We start from the raw sequence: 23000 nt of genomic DNA on the forward strand, positions 1-23000 counted from the left end.
GAAGGAAGGGATGGGGGAGACGAGGCATGAGGACAGAGCGGGGCTCCCAGACTTTCCCACGGGGCTGGCCTGAACAGGCGGGCCCTCTCGGCTACCCCCTTGCACCCCATCCTGTTTGTGATGTGCTCATTACATGGCAGCTGCTCAGGGCTGGAGGCCTAAAGTGTGAGGTGTTCTCTGCCTAGAAAATTGGCCCTTATAAAGTACAGCTCAAAGCCTCAGGCACTGTCGCTAATCCATCTCTCAAAGCGGCAGCCCCAGGTTAGAAAAAGGGGAGAAGAAATGGGAGAGTGAGCGAATGCATGTGTCAGAGGCCCTCCATTCTCAGCCTTTCTTTCTGGAAGGTCTATCTGGGGACTCTTTGCTGTGACCAGAAGCCCCTGAACACTGGCCTTGAGCATGAACACCTGGGGAGAAGACTCACAACACCGGGCCATCGTCAGAATAGCAGCCCACTTGCCGGACCTCATTGTCTACCGGGCTTTCTCACCAGAGCTGCCTTCTGTGGACCATTTTGATGGGGTCTTGATGTTCGTGGATATTTCAGGCAAGTGCAACAGAGCTGTTTCATGTGGGTGGACACCTGGCTCTCCCAGAAGCCCGACTGCACAGTGCGCCTGCCCTTTCTGAGCTTGTGCACCACTGTGGCGTCCCTGCCAGGCAAACAGGGAGGAGGGCCGCCTATGGGCAGGGCCGCTCTCATCTGCCCTTACTCAGCGTGTCGCAGTCGTGGGCAGATCTGTACGATGCCCACATCCCACGCCTGGGAACTCAGGCTCCGGTTCCCGGCCCCAAACTCACCCACCTGATTCCCCAAACCCCACCCCTGTCCCAGGCCACACTGGCCTCAGGAAATGATCTTTCCAGGTGGTGTTCACGTCTTAACAGCAAACTTGCCACCTCTTCAAAGGTGTTTGAATTCTATGTTTTCACTGTTTTGGGATGGGAGTTCTACAACCTGTCGAAGGAACTGCAGTCATCTCAGTATAAGTTGAGAAATTTGGAGGAAAGAGGATTCTGACGTCTTTTCCTGACCCTAAAATAGTAAATATAGATAGCAGAGACTGCATATCTGATAGCTGACCAGCCACAAAGACCACTAAGAAGAAACCCACTGCTCCCCAGCACGCTCTTTTCCTGGCTATTTGGTCCCCCCAAGGGGCCAAGGAAACCTGCTGTACGTTTATTACAGGCTTTACTGAAATGACGGAGAAGTTCAGCAGAGCCATGTACATGGACCGCGGGGCCGAGCAGCTGGTGGAGGTCCTCAACTACCACATCAGCGCAATCGTGGAGAGTGAGTGTCCCTCCCCACGGGCTCCTGGCTTATGTGCCTCTCAATTTCTTGTTTCCCTGCACTGATCCGTTATGACCTCACAGAGCACTATTCCTCAGCACTCTTTAATTTCTCCATGAAATGTGCATGAAACCAGTCTTTTTTGAAGTACAGTACAAGTGAGGGGATGTCACCTGCCCCGCCAATACAGACTATGGGCGCCAAAGGATGCTTGGCATGAATTGGTTAAATGACTGAATTAGATACTGTTTGTAAGGACCTGGAGTAGTACATTCAGGGACAGTCACTGGCTCCGAGTCTCGCATCAGAGCCCAGACGCAGGCACTGAGAGAAGGCCGTACGGACAGCTGGGGACGCATGGTCTCGGCCGTGCATCTCCTGATGCTGGCTTCTGAAGCATGGACAGGGGACCGAGAAGTTCGGTCCCTTTTCAGTCTCTGCCTTCCACCTTGCAGCATTAGTAATTCAAACTGTTCAGGAGGAAGAGGACTTACTGATCAAGGTAAACTCGGACCTACCCTTTCCTCGGGCGCTAAGTTTCCTGGTCATGTCTGAGCATCGCCCACTGGACAAACCTCGGAGCTCCTTTAAAGCAGAAACTGTCTCAGATGCCTTTTTGCATCCCACTCGGCACAACTGTGCTGGACAAATTTGTGATGATGCATAAAGAGGGGGGAAAAGATGCCCATTTCTGTCAGAAAGCACAAACAGAGTGCAAATTACAGGAAAACCCCAGCTCATCACAGATGTCTCCCAATTTGCTGATTCTGGAGGGATCCGGTTGCTCGCTGCCCCGGGCTCCCTCCGGGGGGCAGGGGGGTAGGCAGCTGTCCTGGGGCCTCATTGCGGCCCCACCTCCTCCTTTCCAGTCTCTTCCCGTCCACAGCAGCCCAGCACCCTGCTCTGCGCGCCCCGCGGGAGGGGACCTCGGGCTGGTGGGGCGCCCCGTCTGCGGTGGCACGCGTGGCGTAAGCCCCTTCTCAGAGCTGCTCTTGGCCTGGTTTCCATTCCACTGACCAAGGAATTCTTTCCATGAGCTTTCAGAATGCAGGGTTTGACTTCCCTTCTTTCCCTCCTTAGAAGTGTTGACTTTTGGAGGAGACATCTTAAAGTTTGCAGGTACGGGGCTCCCCGCGGTGGGGTCGGGGTGGGGGGCCCAAGCTCCCGGCAGGCAGCCCAGAGGGGGCGGCGCCGGCCCGAGGCGTGGGCAGGGCGACCCCCAGACGGCTGGCCCGGGGGCAGATCCACCCCAGGGCAGGTCCAGAGGCCCCGTGTGTCTGTCTCTTCGAGGCGACGCGCTGCTGGCCATGTGGAAGGTGGGGCGGGAGCAGCTGAAAGGTACCATCACGGTGGCGGTGAAGTGCAGCCTGGAGGTCCACGGGCTGCTTGAGGCCCAGGAGCCCAAGGAAGGCCTGGACATCCGAGTCAAGATAGGTAAGCCTTTGAGAGAGAAGAGGTGCCACCCGTTGGGATGCGGGCTGGCTCCTGAGGCATCTCTCCCGAAGAGAAACGGCAGAACGCATGGCTCGGTCTCACATCATGGCTTGAGCTTTAGGGTCAGCCGAGGCCTCAGGCCCACCCTGGTACCTACTCACAGGCTCTTGCAAAAAGTCAGTCAACTAGTTAGGGTGGTACTGGCACCCAGTCTCCATGGGTACTGTCGCCGTCACCGCTATTATTCGCAAGTCTTGGCGCTGTCCACAGCGGGTACTGTCCACACAAGTAGCTGGTGACCATGTAAATTGAGCAGTGTCCTAAGACCAGGCATCCCCTACCACAGGGATGGCCTGCAAGGAACGCTTCCCAGGTCACCTGCCCCACAGACAGAGGCCCCACAAGTCCCTGCGTGTAATATGATTACATGTGCTTCCACACTGGCTGTGGGCATCACACATGCTAGGCCATTTCCGCTTCGCCACGGTCCTGAGGTAGGGGCATCGTGTGGCCGTTCCACGGCTGAGGAAGGCGTTCTGAGAGGTGTGACAAGCCACAGGTGGTGCATTGGTGTTAGCTGCCACCTAAGGACACTTTGTAAACATAGATTTCCGCAGTATCAGTGGTGATCCAGTTAGCAGCTTCTCAGCTTTCTTAAGGTTATTGGAAAGGTCCAACTTAAACCTTTTGTTGAATAAAATCAAAATCATTGTAATACTGAATATTTTTCCCAAGTGAGCAGCTAGCAAGTCTGATGTATTACCTTTCTGGGGAATGAGGGGACACGAACCCTCCGTGTGCCTGCTGATGGGCTGGCACTTTGTTCGCTGAGCTGAGCATCAGTGTTTCAGAGGGAAACAGACTGTGTGTGTCTGTGCGATCATGTGTATGTACAACTGTATGTATACAACCATTGTGTAAATATGCAACTACATGCATATATATATACAACCGTGTGTGTCTATACAAGTGTGTGTGTGTCCATATATCTTGGTGAAATCAGCGTTGACAAATCAGCACAGAGGATAGCAGAGATAAAAAAACAAGTTAGGGTTAATTACAGTTGTTTAAAAGAACCGTGTGTCACTTACAGCTCATTTACACCTGGGTTTTGTGTGCGTGTCATTCTTATTTTCTCTCCTGTTGCTCCGGGACCAAACCCTTCATCTCCCACCTTCAAAACAATTTGAGGATGTGTGGCAGGGCCACCTGACTCTCACACGGCAGGGACACCTGGTTCTTATCCCTGTGGCGGGGCCACCTGACTCTCACGTGCCTTCCCCTTTTCCTCACCTTCCCCTCTGACTGTTGCCTGAACTTCCACTCACAAGGTTTCTTTTTAGTTAAAGCTTCCATGTCTGACAAAAGGCAAATCTTCCCCCAGCCAGGGTTAATGAAGTTGTTCTCTGTTGCCATCAGTATAGATAAACTGAAGGATAGATAGGGCTCTCTAGGGCAACAGCCGTCACAGAAGGGTGAAAACTAGTAGCTGACTTCTAGGTTCAGGAGAAGCGCTCTGGAAGGCCTGGCTCAGAAGAGGCATTCTCTGCTTTCTGCGTAAAATCTTAGAAATTAGAGTTTGCTCTGACATAGTAGTCACAGCAAGATTCTAGTTTTTCCAGGAACTGATGCTGGGGAACGGCCCAGACCTCCTTGTGTGAACCTATCCTTGCCTTCTGGCCAGGCCTGGCCGCTGGCCACATCACCATGTTGGTGTTTGGAGATGAAACACACAACCACTTCGTGATGGCCGGCCAGGTGGTAGAAGATGTACGCCTCGCACAGAACATGGCACAGATGAACGACGTCATTCTGTCCCCAAACTGCTGGCAGCTCTGTGACCGCAGCATGATTGAGATCGAGAGGATTCCAAATGAGAGGGCAGTTAAGGTGGGTATGAGGCTGAGCCTGGGACCGCGCCAGGGCCCGTGGGAGAGGACCCCGGGGCTGGGGACTCGGGCAGCGTGAGCAGTTAGACTGGGTGAGCCTGAGAGGAAGCACCTGGCATCTCTGTGGCAGCCATGGATGTGGGCCCTGGGTACCAAGGTGGCCGGGGGGGCTGGTGCCTTTGCTTAAGAGGCAGGAGGGCTCCCCAGCCGCTCCCTAGAAGCAGAGGCTGTAGTTTTGAGTGCAGCCACGGCCTCCACAACCCCTCCTAACTCAGGGCAGGGGACCCCAGAGGTGGGGGCTGGAGGCGAGCAGGGCCAGCCGAGTCTGGGAGGGAAGAGAGACATGTGACCCTGCCTCGTAGAAAACACTGTGCTTAAGCGGAAGACTGACCCTAAACAGAACTGTCCTTGGGACGCAGCCAGTGCAGAGAAACTGCTCTGAGGGCGCGCCTGGGAGGAGAGGGCCTGCTGCCAGCCGACAGGCGGGCACACGGGGGAGACGGGAGGCTGGCGACGAAAAGGGGCTTCCCCAGAGTGCCTGCCCTCGGGTCCCTGCCTCGCCTTCCCCTCCAAGCCCAGACCTAGCTGGCTAACACAGTGCCCGTCCCCGTCTTCAATCATTCATAATGCCTTTAAAACCTGTTGTAGTTTTTAATTTATTTTAGACTCACCAAAATGTTAAAAAATAAGTTTGCATTTATCCCTTACCCAATTTCCCGAATGTTAACATGAGTGCAAGAGTCAAAACCAGAAAACCAGTACTGGCCAAGACTGTTCACTAGGTAAAGACCTTAACGTGGACCGCGCCAGGTGTCCCGCTAGTGCCCTCCGTGGAGCAGTCCGGGACTCCATCGGCAACCTCCCACCGCATCTGCCACTGTCACTTGGTCCCCTGAGATCTGTGACAGAGGCCTTCAGCTGTTCTGTGTCTTTGACAACCTGGATGCTTAAGAATTCTTGAGTATCAGTCAATTATTTGGTTGAATGTCCCTGCATATGGTTTTGCCTGGTGGTTTCTCATGGTTGGATAAGTTTACCCAGTTAGAGAAAATAAATGGGGGGAAAGAACACCCTAGGAGTGGGGCTGGGCCAGGGTCCATGAATCATGCCATAGGTTTGTGATTTAATGTGAATCTCCTTATTGGTGATGTTCCTAATACCCTTCTGGGCACCAGCCCCTCCTAATGTATGAGAAAGAAGTGGTGTATAATTTAACCAGGTTTCATTTAAGTCAAAATATTATGGGAGAGAAAAAAAAGAAGTTCCAGGAATGGAAAAGTATACAGGGTAGCCCTGGAATGGCTGTATCTGGCAAGATACTGAAGGTCGAGGTCATGATGACTAATTGGAGAGGTTTTTTAATATAATGGCACCCAAATGAAATGCCTCCTTTGGTTAAGTGTGCCCGCCTCTGTTTATCATGTCCTTCAAAAGCATATCATGACATTTCAAAAGCACACTCCCTGCCCTTTGTGCTAAGAAACTACATTCAAAGGACCAGACGGCCCTCAGAATGACCAAAATCATCTCTTTTTTTAAAATTCAGGTTACGTTCTTAAAAACACCCCCTTCCTTTAACTTTGATGAATTTTTCACCAACTGTATGACTTTCATGGATTATTACCCATCTGGTGACCACAAAAGTAAGTACCCTCCGTGGATGGGAGCCTTCACCTCTACCTGTGGTCCACAGGGTCTTACAGCAAAGCCACAGGCTCGTGCTGAGAGCTGGCCCCCCAGTGCAGGCCGCAGTCCCTAGCCCACAAAGGGGACCTCCTTCCCATTGCCCACAGCAGCGATCAGAAGTGCCCCCTCCCAGGCCCTCTACCCCTGCCTGGCAATGGCTCTTTCCCTCATCTTCCAAATGTATAAGTCTCCCCCTTGACAAAAGAAAAAACTTCTACGAACCTTACTTTTCCCTCCTACCCTTCACCACCGAGCTTCCCAGAAGACTAACTGTACGTCTGTGCCTCTTGCATCCTCTGACAGACTTTTTTGCCCCAAAAGCATTGGTCACATGCACTTCGGAGGGCATGCGTCCACCCACTCTTCGGTCCTGAGCCCTGACATCTGATTGGCTGGGGCCACATGGTCAGCCTTGTTTGGGGGGAGGAGGGAGAAGGCCCAGAGTCGGCCTGGAACAGGGGGCCGGACGACTGGACACACCACACGTCCGGGCAGACAGGACATACACAGGGACACGGAAGTTATCTCAGCTTCCGTCTGCTGATGTGGCGACCCAGGCACATGGGGCTCTGTCTTGGGGCTAGAAATTTATTGTAGCAACGTCTAAACTCTAGGCTACTCATCTTTCCCTAAAAACGGTTTCTTCATCCAAACTAGATACTTCAGAAACACCTTTGAATCATTCTTTTTTCTCATCATTTCTGCACAGGTCTTGAACATTTTGAACATCACAAACAGGTTGCACTTCCATAAGCTGCACTAGGGAATGGGGAGGGGGCTGCAAGAAAACTGACCAGGGAAGGCCGGGGGCCCAGAAGCTCCGGAGAGAAGAAGTGTAGCGACACTCCTTGAGCTCCATCCCATCCCATCCAACCTCCGCGCTCATGCTCTGCCTTCAGTAAAGGGCTCTGCAGGCCAGGTTGGGCATTGACATAGCGCCGTGTACTCCTGAGGCTGGCCGCCTGGAGTCGGCCGGGTGCTCAGGCTGCGTCCTCTACGAGACCCCCTTCAGCTGACGCCAGCCCAGGCTCTGGGACCACGAGGCCACCAGCTCTTCCGATGAACTTCTGCAAACCCAGGGGTTCTCACGAAGCCCTCAGGCCCCATGATTCATCGGAGGGACTCAGAGAACTCAGGAAGCGACTATGCTTCTGTTACAGTTTGACTGTAAAGGACACAAATGAGGAGCAGCCAGATAAACGCACATATAGGTAAAGACGCAGATAAGACACATAAGGCCTCCGAGAATTCCACACGACGCTTCTGCACCCTTAGGACACATCACTGTCCCTGCACATCGGTGTCTGATTCCCAACAGGGAAAGCTCACCCAAGCTTTGGGTGCCTGGCATTTGTACTGGGGTTTTAGTGAGTAGGCATGATCGACCGAATCACTGGCAGTGTGACAAGCTCCAGGTCCAGCCCCTTTTCCTGCTCAGAGGTCGGGAGTGAAGCTCTTCCTCATCTGGGGCTCAAAGTCCAGCCCTCTCATCCTGTGGTTGGGTTTTCCCTGTGACCAGCCCTGACCCTGGTCCTCTCATTAGCATAAACAGGTGTGGGTCAAAGGGCCCACCTGGATAAAGGAGACAATATCACAACTCGGGGAATTCCAAAGATTTAGCATTCACTTCCCAGGGGCAAGGAGCAGACCTGCCAAATTCTTTATTCTGCCACAGGCACAGGTGACCTGTAATCATGGCCACTGTAAAGATCTAGGCCTTTGCCACGACGCCAGCTCTCGCCCTGTGCTCCTTGCCTGTCTCCAACTCCGGTGGGTGTCATTTCTTCTTAGTCTCCAACACCCACCTGGGACTGGAGCTCAGCACGGTCCACACCAGTCCTTCAACATGCTACGTGCATTCTCCACTTGGCCTCCTCGGTTCCCTCTGCTAGGCATGCCCTCCTCAACCCTAATAAAATGTCCTAAGTCATCCAAGGTCCAGTGAAATCCCTCATTTATTGTGAGCCCCTTTCTGATTAAACCCGCTCCTATCGACCACTGCTTCCTCCGAATCTCTCTGGCTCTTACAATCTGTTAGCTCATTTAGCCTGACTTTTTTTTCTATTTAACCTTTCCACACATAAATATATGGCTATCCAATGAGTCAGCACCTGCAGGAGAAGGCCCTCATTTCCCGTATAGTGCCAAGCGTGGTGTTTTGAATGCATTAGATTTTGAATATATTCAATAAACACTTGGAAATTAAATGTGGTTGATTTATATCCCATTCAGACCTCATTTTTATTTTTCATCTCATTTTCCCCCCACATTCTCATTATTCTCATCCCTGCTGAAAACCTGTCATCATTTTTTTCTCCCTGATTTTTTGACGTCTTCAAGCTCACTCCTGCCTCCTCCTATCAGTCTATTCCAGAGTATGGAATGATCAGCCATTATAGTGAAGGGAACTGTTAGGCGGGTGTTGTGTATTTTCCTCATTTCTCGTCTCGCCGCAGCAAAGAACTGAAGGGCAGAGACACAGTAGTGAAGCAGAGGTAAAGTTAGTTAGTTACTTAAAGAGAGAAAACGTACAGGCAACCTCAGGGAGGAGAAGCACCTTGAAAGGTTTAAGTTTTATTTAAAGAGAGAATTGCACCCTCAGAGAAAGGGGAACATGGGCTACTTCTGAGAGAGAGGCACGCAGAAAGATTGGGAAAAAGTTAAAATTACGCACTTACAAAGTATGGGCGACCTCAGAGACAGGAGCGCACTGAAAGGTTGAGGGTTCCCCCTTTCAAGGGTTTTTCAGGAATGTGACCAAGGGCTGGGGGTGCAGACTTGTTAAGTGGGCCCCAAACATTCAAATTAACTTAACACGAGAAATTTACTGCTCTGATTTCTCCCTGAGATACCTGCTTCTTGGCCTGGGAGCATATCAAACAAGACTGCCTGCCCAGCCCCCAAGGTGGGCTGAGTTATTGTCTGTTTGCTAAAGAGTAAGTTAAGCATGGTACTTCTTAACTTCCTGGGTTTTAAAATGCAATTTTAGCTTTAAGGTGGAATCTTCTGTCTTTAGTATGCTGTTTGTGGCTGGGCCTTTTAGCAGGCAGGCTAAAGTAAATCTTACAATGACATGATCTGACTGACACCATGAACACATGGGCCTGTGCTCACATACTTTCCTTTATCTGGGGAATATTCAAACATTCCAGGCCAAGTTGCTCCTGGCTTTCTGAGCTTTAACTGATCAACTCATTAACTCTTGAGTCTTTTCTGGGCTTCTAGTTTTAACTGGTTAACTTTTTGAGCCCCTTGTAGTGGCCTTTACTGGCCTTAATTATCTCTCCCCACCTCACTCATATCTGTTTTCCTGCCTAACAGAAACCGCAGAGGTTAGGAAACCCCACTGCTCAAGGAAATAGGAGACAATGGAGCAGTGAGGTGACTTATCCAGGGCCACCCAGTGAGCTGGTGTCAAACCTGGGGGCAGAAGCCACTCTCCTAAATCTCTCTCCTGCTGCTCTTTCAATTCCATCATGCCCTTTCTCCATCGCCATCGCCCTCTGCTGTCACCCTCATTTGTTTTTTCCCATCATCTCTGGCAATAGTTTTAGCTCAAGTCTGCAGGTAAAAATCTCTCCAAGTTCCAAAGTGAGACAACAATTAGAACAGGGTTTTAAGCTACAGGAACTGAATTTTAGGAAGCCTGCAACCTCCAAGAGCTTCGCATTGGATGTCCTTGGCCCTATCGGCCACTAGGTGTCCCAGAGTCCCCTGACGGAACTGGGAAGACCACTGCCCAAGGGAGTGGGGGCAGGGAGGCCCCTCTCCTGCGCCAGCTGCAGCACCAAGCCACCCTTTCTGACCCTTCTCCTCTGCCTGCCCTCTTAGACCTGCTGAGGCTCACGTGCACGCTGGAGTCGGATCCTGAACTGGAGCTGTCCCTACAGAAGTATCTGATGGACAGCATATTGAAGCAGGTATTTTCATAATTTGATTTATTGGCTTTTGGGCTGTTAGGGATCTTGGACAGCTGGAAAGATTAAGAAAACCAGTAGCTAGAAAAATGTTTCATTGAAATAAAAAGAGGTGAGGCTGACATTCTCCATATGTAGGTAACTATAAATTTATTGCTCAAATTAGGACACTTCTTAAGGGTTACAGAGGGCATTATTTATAATGACACTGTGACAACAGGCATAACTAGGACTGGGTTGCCTTACACAGCTGGGCAGCCTGAAAGTGCCCCAAGCAGAGAGGAACCAATGGTCACGCTTTCTGCATGACGCACAGCAGGCAGATGTTGAGTGGCTGGGCACTGGCACATATTTATCCAAGTTGCTTCCATTAGCTCGTGAGCTTTGAAAGTTTACCATACAGAGAATCAGAATGCTCAGAACTACCTCCACTACCGACAATTTTCTTTTCATTCACCTAGATCTAAGCTCTCTCAAATGTGTTAACCCACGTGAATTATAACTACCTCTCAGAGCTCACCACATGCCACACTCTCTGCTGCTTCATGTTTTTCTTCTTCACAATCCTTGGTAGATATCTTCATCCCCACTTTATGTATGAGAAAACTGAGAGCCAGCAGGGTACCAGGCACTTCCCCAAGCTTGTAAAGTAAGAGATGTGACTAGGATTTGAACCCTGTTCTATAGGAACCTACATTTTTTGCCCAGGCCTCTCCACCCTCCTGATATATGCCAGTGTTAACCCTTAATCCCATCGAAATGCAGTTGTGTCCTGGAGGAAGTCTTTGTAGGCCAAGCCTGACCAGCGTCCCGACAGCTGCCTTCATAGTGTGGGATGAAAAGGGATCAGAATATGCCCATCTGCCTTCAGCCAGTTTGGAAACACAACCTCTAGTGCCTTCAACTTTGTGACTCTTAAAGATTTTTGAAGCTCAAGAAAGCCCTCCCCTCCCTGCTTCCAAGAGACATAAAGCATTACGTGTCTCCAGCCTCACCCAGCCGAGAGCAAGGCCTACAGGAATGAGATACAAAATAGATCCGTGAGTCACCAAGAAAGCTGTGGGTAGGAATAATGAACACCTAGTGAAGATGCAGGTACGGGGGCTGAAAGGAGGCAAAAGGCAAACCTCTCACGACTTTTCTAAGGCCTGCGCTCCTCCCTGGGGAATAGCGGCGCATTTTCTAAACCCAAACTCAGAACACATGGTCTGATGGAATTATTTCTAATTAGTTAATTCAATATATTTAATAAGTAATATTGTTTATTTAGTATTGACTACTTATTTAATAAATGTATTTGAAAAATCCAAGAAAATCATCACATTGGTTAGTTAGCAATTATTAAATCGTCCTTGATGAAAAGAATAAAATTCCAGGAAACCAGGACGATCCCAGCCAGTTAGGAAGCAGGGCTGCAGGAGCCCCGATATACAATTCCCTCTTCATCTAAAGGTGTGTTTCCTATTGTCAGTGGAGAATCTGACATTTTCGTGCTACATGAGGGAGAAAATGCAATGACTTCCTCCCAATGGTTTGTTGTGCACTTCATTTAACAAAATTCAGGGGTCATGACAGGTAGGGCTAATTTGGGGAGAGTCTTCTTGCCTCTGCCTGGGCCTGGTGTGGACAGGTGTTGGGGCCAAGCGCTGGGTGGAAGGTCCACGCAGGAGTCTGGGGATTTGAGTTCTAGTTTGCTACTGTCATCTACGCGGCCCTGGGACACGTGGGTTATTTCCTCATGTCTGAGTTATCTAATCAGTAAAATGGGAAGAATAATGCTGTTTTATTTCATTTGAAGATAAAGTGGGATAGAATGTAAAACTATTCCAGGAGGTCCTGGGGCTGTGAAACTAAAAGGTTGAATGACATCACATGCAATTCTGACCCCTAAATTATCAGAGAGCCAAAGGGAGCAGTAGTTTCTTTTGACGTGAAGGCTCATATGGGGACCAGCGGGGCAGCGGCTCCCGGCTAGGGGCAGGTGCGTGAGTCCCACCGGAAGGGGTTCTGCTGGTGCGCTCGGGTTCCGTCTGCGCGACTGCGGGTGGGCTCTGGCCACGCTGTGCCTGTGCATTCTGGTAACTTGAGCTTCCCCAGAGAATCTCAAGAGGCCGGTTCCCGCCCAGTGACACTGTCGGGTGCGTGGGAGGGGTGGGGTGGCGAGGAAGGATCCACTACCGAGGACAGACGCTCAGGAGAGCCTCTCTCTGCTTGGCAGATCGATGACAAGCAGCTTCGGGGGTATTTGTCTGAGCTGCGCCCAGTGACCATTGTGTTTGTGAACCTGATGTTTAAGGACCAGGACAAAGCAGAAGTTATCAGCTCGGCCATCCAGGAGGCCTTTGTGCACATCAGTTCTGTCCTGAGGGTCTTCCGAGGCCAAATCAATAAAGTCTTCATGTTTGACAAGGTAAATGTGAACTAACAGGTGGGAACCTACCCAAATTTAAGGTTAGCATTCATGCCTACAGATATGGGGGAGAAGAAGGGAATAGAAGACACTTTTAACCTAGAAACATCAATCCTTATTTATAATTTTAATAACAGCTTATATGGTGCATACCCCAACTGTGTGCCAGGAATTGTTCTCAACACTTTACACACGTTAATTCACTTCACCCTCATGGTACTCTAAGAGGTACCACATGAGGATGCTGAGGTGGGGGTGTGGGGTACTGGGACAAGGTAAGATGAGGTTTTGCTCATGATCGTCCGGTGAGTCAGTGGGGGTCCGCCTGCCCCGTCTGGGTTCTTGGCTGCAGTGCCCCCTGCTAACCTCTCACTGCGGGTGCCTCTCCAGCCCTCCGTGTTATGCACCACCCAGATTTCAGGCCAGTTGTCTGGCAACCATCACACCCTGAAGCTTGTTTCCACTAATTCCCACCTGCCCGACCTGCACCTCCGGAGCCCCCTCAGTTTTTAGCGGGCACAGAGGCATGGCGGGGGTGTGGAGTCCCCTCCAGCTCCTGCGTGTTTTTAACCTGCTCTTAATCAGTTCAGAGACAAACAATGGGATCCACAAACGACCACAGATCCACAGATTGGCACAGAAGTACCAGTGACCAGGATTCCCCATCTGGGGTGACTTCGGGTCCTAAGATCAGAGCCCTCCACCCCCGAGCCGCTCTCGCCACGCATGGGGGAGGCGTGAGCATTAAGTGGGGCCCCTCACAGAAGGCCGAAGGCGAGGCTGGGCGGCCAGAGCAGCCAGCAGGCAGGAGGGCCGGGGCCGGGCGCGAACACACTCTGCTCCCAGGGCTCCCAGGGCTCCCAGGGCTCCTAGGGGCGGCCACCTCCCCCGCCACTGTGCGGGCGGAAGAGAGCGCAGGGCCCGAGGGACAGAGCCGGCCCCTCGCCGCTGCTCCGTGCTGCCACCTGGCCTGGCCGTGAACTGGCCCCCTGGCCGCCTGTGACCTTGCGCCCAGCAGAGGGCAGGTGGGAGGTGGTGTGCAAACAACTCAGAACCACCTGTGAGCTCTGGAGGAGGCACGGCCGCTGATGGGACGCACTGTGAATTTTCTAAAGTCTGCTAGAAATGAAGTCGGTGTGAGAGCTGTCGCCATGTGCCTGCTTCAGAGAGCAGAAAGGCTGCCGCCCCCGAGCCCTGGCTGGCCCGGAGGGCTCACCGCGGCCCTGTTTGCTGACTCCACACAGGGCTGCTGCTTCCTCTGTGTCTTCGGCTTCCCCGGGGAAAAGGCACCTGATGAGGTTACTCAAGCCTTGGAAAGTGCGGTGGATATATTTAAGTTCTGCTCTCAGGTCCCCGAAATCCAGTGAGTGTTGACCCTGATCCCACCTGGTGGTCCCTAACCCTTTGGTAGCATTTAGGGAGACAGGACAGGGTCAGGGAACGGGAACGCGGGGAGAGCCGTCCTGGGCTGGGCACCCTCCTGTCTGCCGTTCCTCACTCACCTGCTGTGCAAGCTGAGCGGGGGACCAGCCCTGCTGCAGCAGGACGGGGGGCTGGCGCCGGCGAGGGGGAGAGAGGCCCTTCCCGAAGAGCCCAGGTGTACCAGGTTTGCACGGAAGGCCACGTGGCACGGCTGTCCGTGCATCGGGCCTGCTGCTTGGTCGAGGTCAAACTCCCAGCACCATGTTGGAGATCTGAGTTGATTATTAATAACTGGGAGATAGAATGAGTCCCTGGGTTGGAAATTTATTTATGTAAACCTGGCCTCAAGATGATCCACTCACAGTAAAACTGTGAAGGTGGGTAAGGTTACCCATCCCCAGCCCTGGTGCCCGAGAGCCCAGTGCCCTAATGACCCCACCGTCCTCTAACAGGCACCACCCCCTTGCCCTAAATATTTCTCCCTCCTCAGCCCCAGGCCAGCTCTATAGGCAGCCATCCCCATGTATTAGCAAAGGTAATTCAATGCCACACATCGTACCTCAGTTGCTGCCTTTAAAAATAATGGCTGTGTTCTTTCCTGTAATAACAAAAATAAATCATTTACAGCCACAGTCAGTCTACACTTGGGGTGATAAGAGGTTATTTTCTAGAAAAGTAGCTCATATGGATATTTAAAAATAATCAGAAAAGTCAACCTAGTTCCCGCCTCTTAGAACTTGGTTCTGTGTTTCAAACTGCCCACCCTTCACACCTCCAGGCCCTCCACAATGCACAGAACCAACTGCCAAGGGAAGGGAGTTATTCACTGAGAGCCCCTCCCTTCCCCCCCGCCGCCCCCCGCGCAGTCCTGTCCCCTCCCTGCCTGCTGCCCCTCGCTCACTGTCCCTGTCTCCTCCCCATGCTTGCCGTCTGTGTGCATGGCGCCAGCACTGTCTCCATCGGAGTGACCAGCGGGATCGTCTTCTGCGGCATCATCGGACACTCCGTGAGACATGAGTACACAGGTGTGCACAGCTAGCCCACTGCGTTCTCCTTCCAGCCAACACTGCGCTTGGCACTGGTCTTTGGGGGATGAACATGTGGGAGACACGGACCCTCCCTAAGAACGTTCACAGTCTTCCAGGTGGAACAAAGCCACGTGACTTTGCCCACTGACGACTCAGGGCTTGCAAAGTGTGCATTTCTGGTGCTTCACAGGATTAATCACGTTGAGCCCCAGAAACTCATAGTCATTAGACGGGAGCAATGAGGCTATAAGCTCATGAAGTGAGGAGCCTTGATCATAATTTCCAGTTAACATTAACAGTTACTCCTCTTAATTCCTGGAATAGGTAACGACTGCTTCTTAAGAATCATGAATGTTGGCATTACTTATAAACGATACCAAAAGAGAATAGTGAGCATCATCTCCAGAGCCTGCCACTCTCACTTCCCTCTTCAATGCTATAGGGTTTAAATATTCACATTATGAATCTACGGGACTGAAGGCGTCCGCAGCACTGCAGGAGCCGTGTCTAAGCTGATTGCGTGTCTGAGACTGTCTTCCCAATAGCGAGGGGTGAAGGACACGTGCCAGTGGAGGTGGGGCAGGATGGGCCATGGGTTCATGACTTCTGGGGCCCGTGAGGGATCGATGGAGACTCGCAACACTGTGCTTTACTGTATGGTCAAATTTCCCCGCAACAAACAGATTTTTAAAAAGGGATATGTTGATCAGAAGTTTTTAAGTTTATGTTCAAGTGCAACATTGAAAATCTACTTAGTAGCAATATTAATCCAGGGTTTAGTTTACCAGTAGCCAGGCACTCTTCAAAGTGACGTCCACGGGTTAACTCATTAATCTTCCCCAACTACCCCCGAGATAGATACCACTACCATCCCCATGCTACAGATTAATGTAATCTGCAGAGGGAACTTGGGGACATAGTAGGAGGTGGGGCTGGGGTTCAAACCTGTACTGCTTGGCTTCAGAGTCTGTGCATTAGTCTCTTACCCTTCAGATACCCCCTAAATCGATCTTACACACACGCCCCTTCCGGCCACATTTACTCACTCTTAGGAAATTGCCAAATGAAAGTGATTCATGTCAAAAATGAAAAGAAACGACAATTTCATGCACAGCAATACACAGACACAACTTTGTGCCTCATTTGGAGGTCAGTGTCCCAGGCCCAAGCTTGTGTTCGTCCCTCTTGTAGCAGAAGAGCGACCACCCCTCACCTGAGAGCCCTTGGGCCTGCGGCCATGCCCTTTACCGACCCCTCCCCTTCTGCCTCTGAGCGGGTCATCCCCATGGCCGTCAGGTGAGCTAGAAACTTGCCTTGTGGCTGGCTGAATTAACTCTCTGGATATTCGTTCATAGCTTGGCCAAATATGCGTAGCTGGAGGCAAGGCTGCTATGCCATTCATGAGAGGTACAGGGAGCCCAGGGTAAAAACACCCCGCGGGACGCATCCCCATTACCTGCAGGTCAACGGCGGTTTTCCCCCTGCTCTTTGCCTTTCTCCTTCCTGCTACAGTCATCGGTCAGAAAGTCAACACAGCCGCCAGGATGGTCGTGTATTACCCAGGGATCGTGACCTGCGACTCTGTCACCTACAAGAGCAGTAACCTACCAGCCTACTCTTTCAAGGAACTCCAAAAGAAAGCCATGAGAGGGGTTGCCGATTCTGGACAGGTCTACCAGTGTCTGGGCATTAAAAGGGAACAGTGAGTATGGGACACTGGTTTTGCTGTTATTTCTTAGTAAAGAAGTGGGAAAAGTATGATGGCATAGCAGTCAGTCACCCATTTCAGATTCTAAGCCAGTTGTTGAAATTAAAATCTATTTTTTCCCCAGATCATGGCCCAGATTTCAAGCCATGTCATCTTTTCTCCCTGCTACTGATAGTATAGCATGGTGGGAGACCCCGCTCTATCCTCGGTTCTGAGAATCTGAGGGCACTTCTTCAGAGACTGTGCAAACAAAACAAAGGATCCCCTTGTTTGAGTATCACTTTGGACCCACACGGTCCCAGGGACCAACTGCCAAGTCTTTACTGCTCAGACCAACTGAGCGCCAGACACCAATTGGGCTAAAAGAGTGTAAGAAATTGTTCCTCCTCTGGGTCTTTAGTGAAATATATTCCCCCCAAACCCAGATCAGACATATGAGTATGACTTGGGGGCTTAAAGTCCTTCAGCAGGTTCCAGTCATTTCCTTGCAGTGACGTACAAGGTAACCGCTCCTTTCCCAACCTCATCTCCTCCCGTGCCCCGTGCCGCCTCCTCTGGGTGTCTAAGTAGACTGCCCTTGCCGTCACCCACCCCATCCCCAGTCTGCTGGGAAAACCAGTCAGTTTGTAAAGTCCAGCTCAAGAACCAATTCCTCCACGAGGCTGGCTCAGGCAGTCTGGTCTAATGGTTTCCTCCTCTGTCATTCTGCGGTACGTGCTCCTATCAGAGCATTTACCATGCCCACCACACTGTGCGTCCTTTGAGGACAGAAGTTTCTTGTTCAGTCTTACATCCCCAGTGTGCGGCACACGGGGGGCACCCGATGACGATGAACCAATGCACGGGGAAGCGTGCACAGTGGGAGGGCCCCTCAGTTCTTCATGTTAGCAGGCTGGGACCTGGGCCTTAAAGGTTCAGATGACAGAATCAGGCTGCAGTCAGCTTAAGTTATCTTCACTGCTTACCTCTGTATTCCTGGGGCTCAGCACTTTGGTGTCTACAGACCATCAATAAAATCTGTTTGAATAATTTTTTGTGAGCCCTTATTAAATATAAGGCACTTTACTTCAAAATACAGAATCTATTCTTAATATCAACTATGTCAAGTAGAAACTATTATCTCCATTCTACAAATTTAAACATGGAGCCTCAGAGATGTTAAATGACTAGGCCATAGTCATAAATCTACTGAACAGTGGAGTCAAGTTTCCAAATGCCACAGTAATGACGCCTTGTAACCACCCACTAGAACGTCAGTGATACGCGACAATCAACATTCAACTATCTCACAAATATGTGGGATTCACCTGATCTTGCCTGCATTTGTCTGGTCTTTCCTAGGCTTGTCCACATGCCTGGGCATCAGCAGGTTGCTGCCTGACCCAGGATGACCAAAGTGGGGATAACTAGGAAGTTTGGTGACATAAGCAGGAGAAGTTGGCTCTATGTGTCTCACCCTCCATCAGGCCAGCCCATGCGTGTTGCCATGGTGATACCAGGAATGCAAGAGCGAGCCAGCCCAATGCACAAGCATTTTCTCACCTTTGTTTCATGTTTGCTAATATCCCTTGGGCCAAGGCATTCACAAGGTTGAGCCCAGAGGGAGAGGGCACTGCACTTTCACATGGCAAAGGGCATGGTTATAAGTAGGGGTGAAGAAGTGGGGCCACTGACACAGTCGATCTACCAAAGAAACCCAGGACCATCTGACCCTAAAGTTTGCTGCCTTCATGGTTTTTCTATACCATCTCTGAAGATAAGAGAGTGTAGAAATATGCATACAAATATGAACAGAGCATGATTCACATCCTGAAAGTTCACAATCTAATGAAGAAGACCAACACACACAAAATCAGTTGTATATGACATGGGAGACTTTGATGTGTGCGATAATCAAGGCATAGTGAAGTAATATGATGGTGCAGACAAGGGAGTGAAGCTTTTGACTGGAAAAGCTCGTTCAAGAGAGAAAATTATGCAGTGGTGAAGTGTATGCTGCCTGGCCCCGTGACAGAGGATCACCTGTCAGTGTCCTCCACCTCCACTAGCCATGGATCTTGGGCAAGTTACACACAGTTTCCTCATTCGTAAAATGGACATCATAATAGTACCTCCTTAATAAGGATTTAGTCAGGAGTAAAGGAAGTGATAAGCACTTGAAACTGCACCAGGCACACAGCATGTGCTCATACAAAGTTTCAGCAACTGGTGGACTCTGTCCAGGATGAGAGCCAAGATACCACCCCCCAAGCCTATGGGTGCCTCAAGTCCCATACTGGGTGCCCAGTTTCCTTAGAGAGGGATCCGTTCTACCAATGCAGCCTCAGCAAGCATTTATTGAATAACGTGCCAAGCACTGTGGTGAAGGCTGGCCTACTGGCTCTCTGGGCTACTAGTTGTCTTACTTCCAGGCGAGCTTTTCTCCCACCCCCTCCTCTTGGCGTCTGCAACCCTTGAGTCCGGGGAGAGGCTCATGTTGGAAACTGACAAGGAGGCTTTCTGGGAACTAAGAACTCGTCTGTCTTGCTATCAGTGTTTCCCCGTTTTGACTCTAACATCTTTTCTTTTCTCCTCTGCAGCATGTTTGGTGAGGCAGGTCTCACCTGCAACGAAAATAAGCACTACCCTTTGCTGGGTAAGTAGTAGGCCTTGATTTTTAAATTTCATTATCGAACTATAAAAAAAATACAGAGAAGTACACCAGTGGTAAGTCTGCACCTAAATGAATTATCACCAAATTTGCCATCCAGGCCAGGAAATGGAAAAGGGCAGTGCTCCCCAAGCATCCGAGGCTCTCCCTCCCTCCCTCTCCCCAAAGACCTCTGCCATCGCTGTCACTTAGGCCTGTTTTTAAAGTTCATATAGATGAAGTCATACATTATATAGCCACACACACTTTGTTCTAATCATGCTCTGAAATCCATCCATGTTGGTATAGCTGTGATTCGTTCATTTCATCGCTGTGTACTAGTCCATTTTATAAACATACAGCCATTTGTTCATTCTGTTGTACAACATTTGAGTTATTTCCAGTTTTTGGTTCTTACAGATAATATTGCCATAGAGATCCTTGCAGAGGTCTTTTGGTGAAAGATGAATGCATTTCTGTTGAATATGTATGTAGGAGTGACACTGATGGGACAAAGAGAACAATTTTGGTAGATAAGCCAAACAGTTGTCCTAAATGGCTGTCTTTATTGATATTCAGACCAACAGCATCATGAGAGTTCCAGCTGCCCCCCATCCTTACCAACAACTTGGTTTTATCAATCTTTATAATTTTAATAATTCTGTTGTGTGTGTAGTGATGTCTCATGGCAGTTTCCATTTGTATCTTCCTGATGTGGCTGACCTCCTTTCTCAAGGTTTTATTGCCTTATTTTGATGTCATCTTTTATAAAGTGTCTGAAAAAATCTCATTTTTCAGTTGGGTTGTATTTTTATTACTGATCTGTTGGAATTATTTATATATTCTGGAAATGGGTTCCTTGTCATTGGTTTCTACTATACATAACTTTTCCAATTCTGTGCTTGCCTTTCTACTCTATTATTTATTTAATGAACAGAATCTTTTATTTTAATGTGTTACAATTTAACAATCTCTTCTTTTATAGTGTTTTTGGTTAAATCTTTCCTCACCCAAAAGTCATGAAGGTACTTTTCTAAATTCTCCTCCAGAAATTTTATTTTACCTTTTTCATTTAGATTGACAGTCCATCTGGGAGTGATGCTTTTGGAGTTCTTGGTGATAGGGGTCCTATAAGAAGGCTAAGTCAAGACTAGACAGGGAAGGAGACATACAATGGGGCAGAGACACTTCCTGAGGGAAGAGGACCCCCCATCCCCGCCATGAAGACAGGCCCGTGGACTCTGGGGTCAGCCATTTCTAGGGTCACTTGCAATTTCCTTCCTTTAGAGCCGAGCATCCCTAAAGCATCATCGTAAGTTAAATCCTGTTCATAACTGTGTTAGGGACATTTGGAGGAGACTCAGTCCCACACTTCAGGGGAATGTTGGAACAGACTCTTGATGTCATCAGAGCCTAAAAGATTGAAAAGAACAGTTCCAGAACTGCCAAGAGCTCTTAGACCAGCAGCAGTGCCACACTGCCTCCACATTCAGGTGGTGTTCAGAGTCTGCAAGCATCACTTCTTGTAAGCCCAGATTCCCACCCCCTGAAGGCTGGAGAGGAGAAAGGATGCCCGCTCTCCCCTCCCGAGGCCTGACGTGCCACCCTGGGATATGCTCCCTGGATACTGACCTGGAGTAAATGCAAGTCCCAGCCCCCTTCCCACCAGCCTGCAACCTCGATATGACCACCATATAAGAACGCGTGCTGCGACGTGCAGGCATTTCTCCAGCCCAGCAGTCCTTCGGCCCTGATTCTGTCAGCGTGAGGCAGAGATCGGGCACACATAGCTCTTAAAGCCAAAGCCGAAAGCGGGCTGTCAAGGCCAGGAGAGTGCAAAACGCCCTTCTCTTGCAGGAGCTGCTGTAAATGAAATTGTATGTGCCAAAGAACCACACAGATGACAACAGAGCTAGAATGAACAAGAGGTGGTTTTTAGGTTAAAGCACATAAAACAGTCCCAGATATGAAGGCCGTGTTTAGACAAAAACAAGGTGCATATACTTCAAGTTGACTTAACTCAGTTTAGAATCCCACTAAAGAGACAATCCAAAGGTCTTAGTGGTATGTGTTCTACGAGAACAGAGCCCAGGGAGCTAGAAGATTCTGCCCTGGGGCCTCTGGGCCCCACCCTCTGTGTTCCTGTGTCAGCCTCAGGCCAGGGCATACGGCACAGCTCACAATGCTGAAATTCAAGTGCACTTTCAGAAAAGCAATATGTCACCTAGAAGAAGCAAAACAGTCCGCAGAATAGCTCTCACCAAATCATACCCAGAAAATCACATTACCTGGTTAACACTTAGCTTCCGTGTGTAAAACATACACATCTTTGTATAAAACTCAGAGTAATAGGCCCGGCTTTCAATAGACATTAGAGGACACCTGACTATGTACGTGCTCTGTCACAGAGAACAAAACAGCCCTCCACGTGACCTCGCGAGCAAGCGAGAAAAGGGTGGCCCCACATGGGTCTCCAGCTCTTTTGACCGAAAATGCTTGCTCCTTTGAAATCACAGTTCTGCCAGCTCCTCCCTGTCTGCCCAGGTTTCAAACACTGTGGGCCGAGTTTCACATTTCAGTCAGGGCATCCTGTTGCACATATTTTAAAACACCTAAGAAAAATAACAGTGATGGTCTTAACCCAAAGAGACTTTGATTTTCTTCTTTTCCTTTAGTAAGTTTTCCATATTTTCTAAAGGGAGAAGCATTAGTTTTATAATCAGAAAAAAGCTAATTTATTTTTACTAGGAATTTTGATTGTTCTCATGGTAGAAATAACCTAAACATGATTTCTGAAAGCAAACTGAATTTTCTTATCACAGAAAATGCTTCCAGTAGCCCTGAGCTCAGTATGCTTTCTCATTTGCAGAGAGCAAGGTTCCCTCAAAGAACTGAAAATAAAAATATTTTATCCGTAATTGTTCAATTCAGGAACCCTAACTCTAATAAATTTATTTCCTAATTCTAATTAAGAAGGAAAAGAAACAAGGGTTAGGGTCAGATACCCCTGGTTTTATTCTTCGTTGTGTAAGCTAAGCAAATCTGTCTTCTACACTAAAATTAAATGGACATTATGAGTATCCCTCACAGCTGGTGGGAATCAAATAAAACTGTAAAAACTCATTGTTACCTGGCAAGTTCTAAAGAAAGACTAAAAAAAAATTTTTTTTTAAAACCATTTTATTGAGGTATGATTGACATACAAAAGGCTGTACATATTTCATGTCTACAACACAGTAAGTTGGGATAGGTTCCCTTTCTGTGAATTCCCTGCTCCTGTTCTTGGCCCATTTTCTTTTTTTTTTCTTAAGGTATTATTTATATACACTCTTATGAAGATTTCATATGAAAAAACAATGTGGTTACTACATGTACCCACATTATCAAGTCCCCACCCACACCCCAATGCGGTCACTGTCCATCAGTGCAGCAAGATGCCACAGATCCACTATGTGCCTTCTCTGTCCTACACTGTTCTCCCCGTGACCCCCCACACCATGTGTACTAAACATAACACCCCTCAGTCCTCTTCTCCCTCCCTCCCCAACCCCCCTCCCTCACCCCTCCCCTTTGGTAACCG

At 49.5% G+C, this 23000-nt stretch overlaps 1 protein-coding gene across 1 annotated transcript in view; it reads left to right on the forward strand.

The window, feature by feature from the left end:
- Window positions 1-344: 344 nt before the first annotated feature.
- Window positions 345-23000, forward strand: part of ADCY10 (adenylate cyclase 10) — a 58856-nt gene continuing 36200 nt past the window's right edge. The window contains exons 1-12 of the mRNA XM_057495167.1: window positions 345-547; window positions 1193-1297; window positions 2378-2416; window positions 2588-2731; window positions 4416-4621; window positions 6167-6263; window positions 10138-10226; window positions 12442-12633; window positions 13878-13996; window positions 15004-15080; window positions 16596-16785; window positions 19371-19426. Coding sequence (XP_057351150.1) covers window positions 400-547; window positions 1193-1297; window positions 2378-2416; window positions 2588-2731; window positions 4416-4621; window positions 6167-6263; window positions 10138-10226; window positions 12442-12633; window positions 13878-13996; window positions 15004-15080; window positions 16596-16785; window positions 19371-19426 — 1462 coding nt within the window. The 5' untranslated portion in view covers window positions 345-399. The remainder of the gene's footprint in view (window positions 548-1192; window positions 1298-2377; window positions 2417-2587; window positions 2732-4415; window positions 4622-6166; window positions 6264-10137; window positions 10227-12441; window positions 12634-13877; window positions 13997-15003; window positions 15081-16595; window positions 16786-19370; window positions 19427-23000) is intronic.

Source organism: Manis pentadactyla, chromosome 19 (genome assembly GCF_030020395.1).
Source record: "Manis pentadactyla isolate mManPen7 chromosome 19, mManPen7.hap1, whole genome shotgun sequence".
NCBI classification, from domain to species: domain Eukaryota; kingdom Metazoa; phylum Chordata; class Mammalia; order Pholidota; family Manidae; genus Manis; species Manis pentadactyla.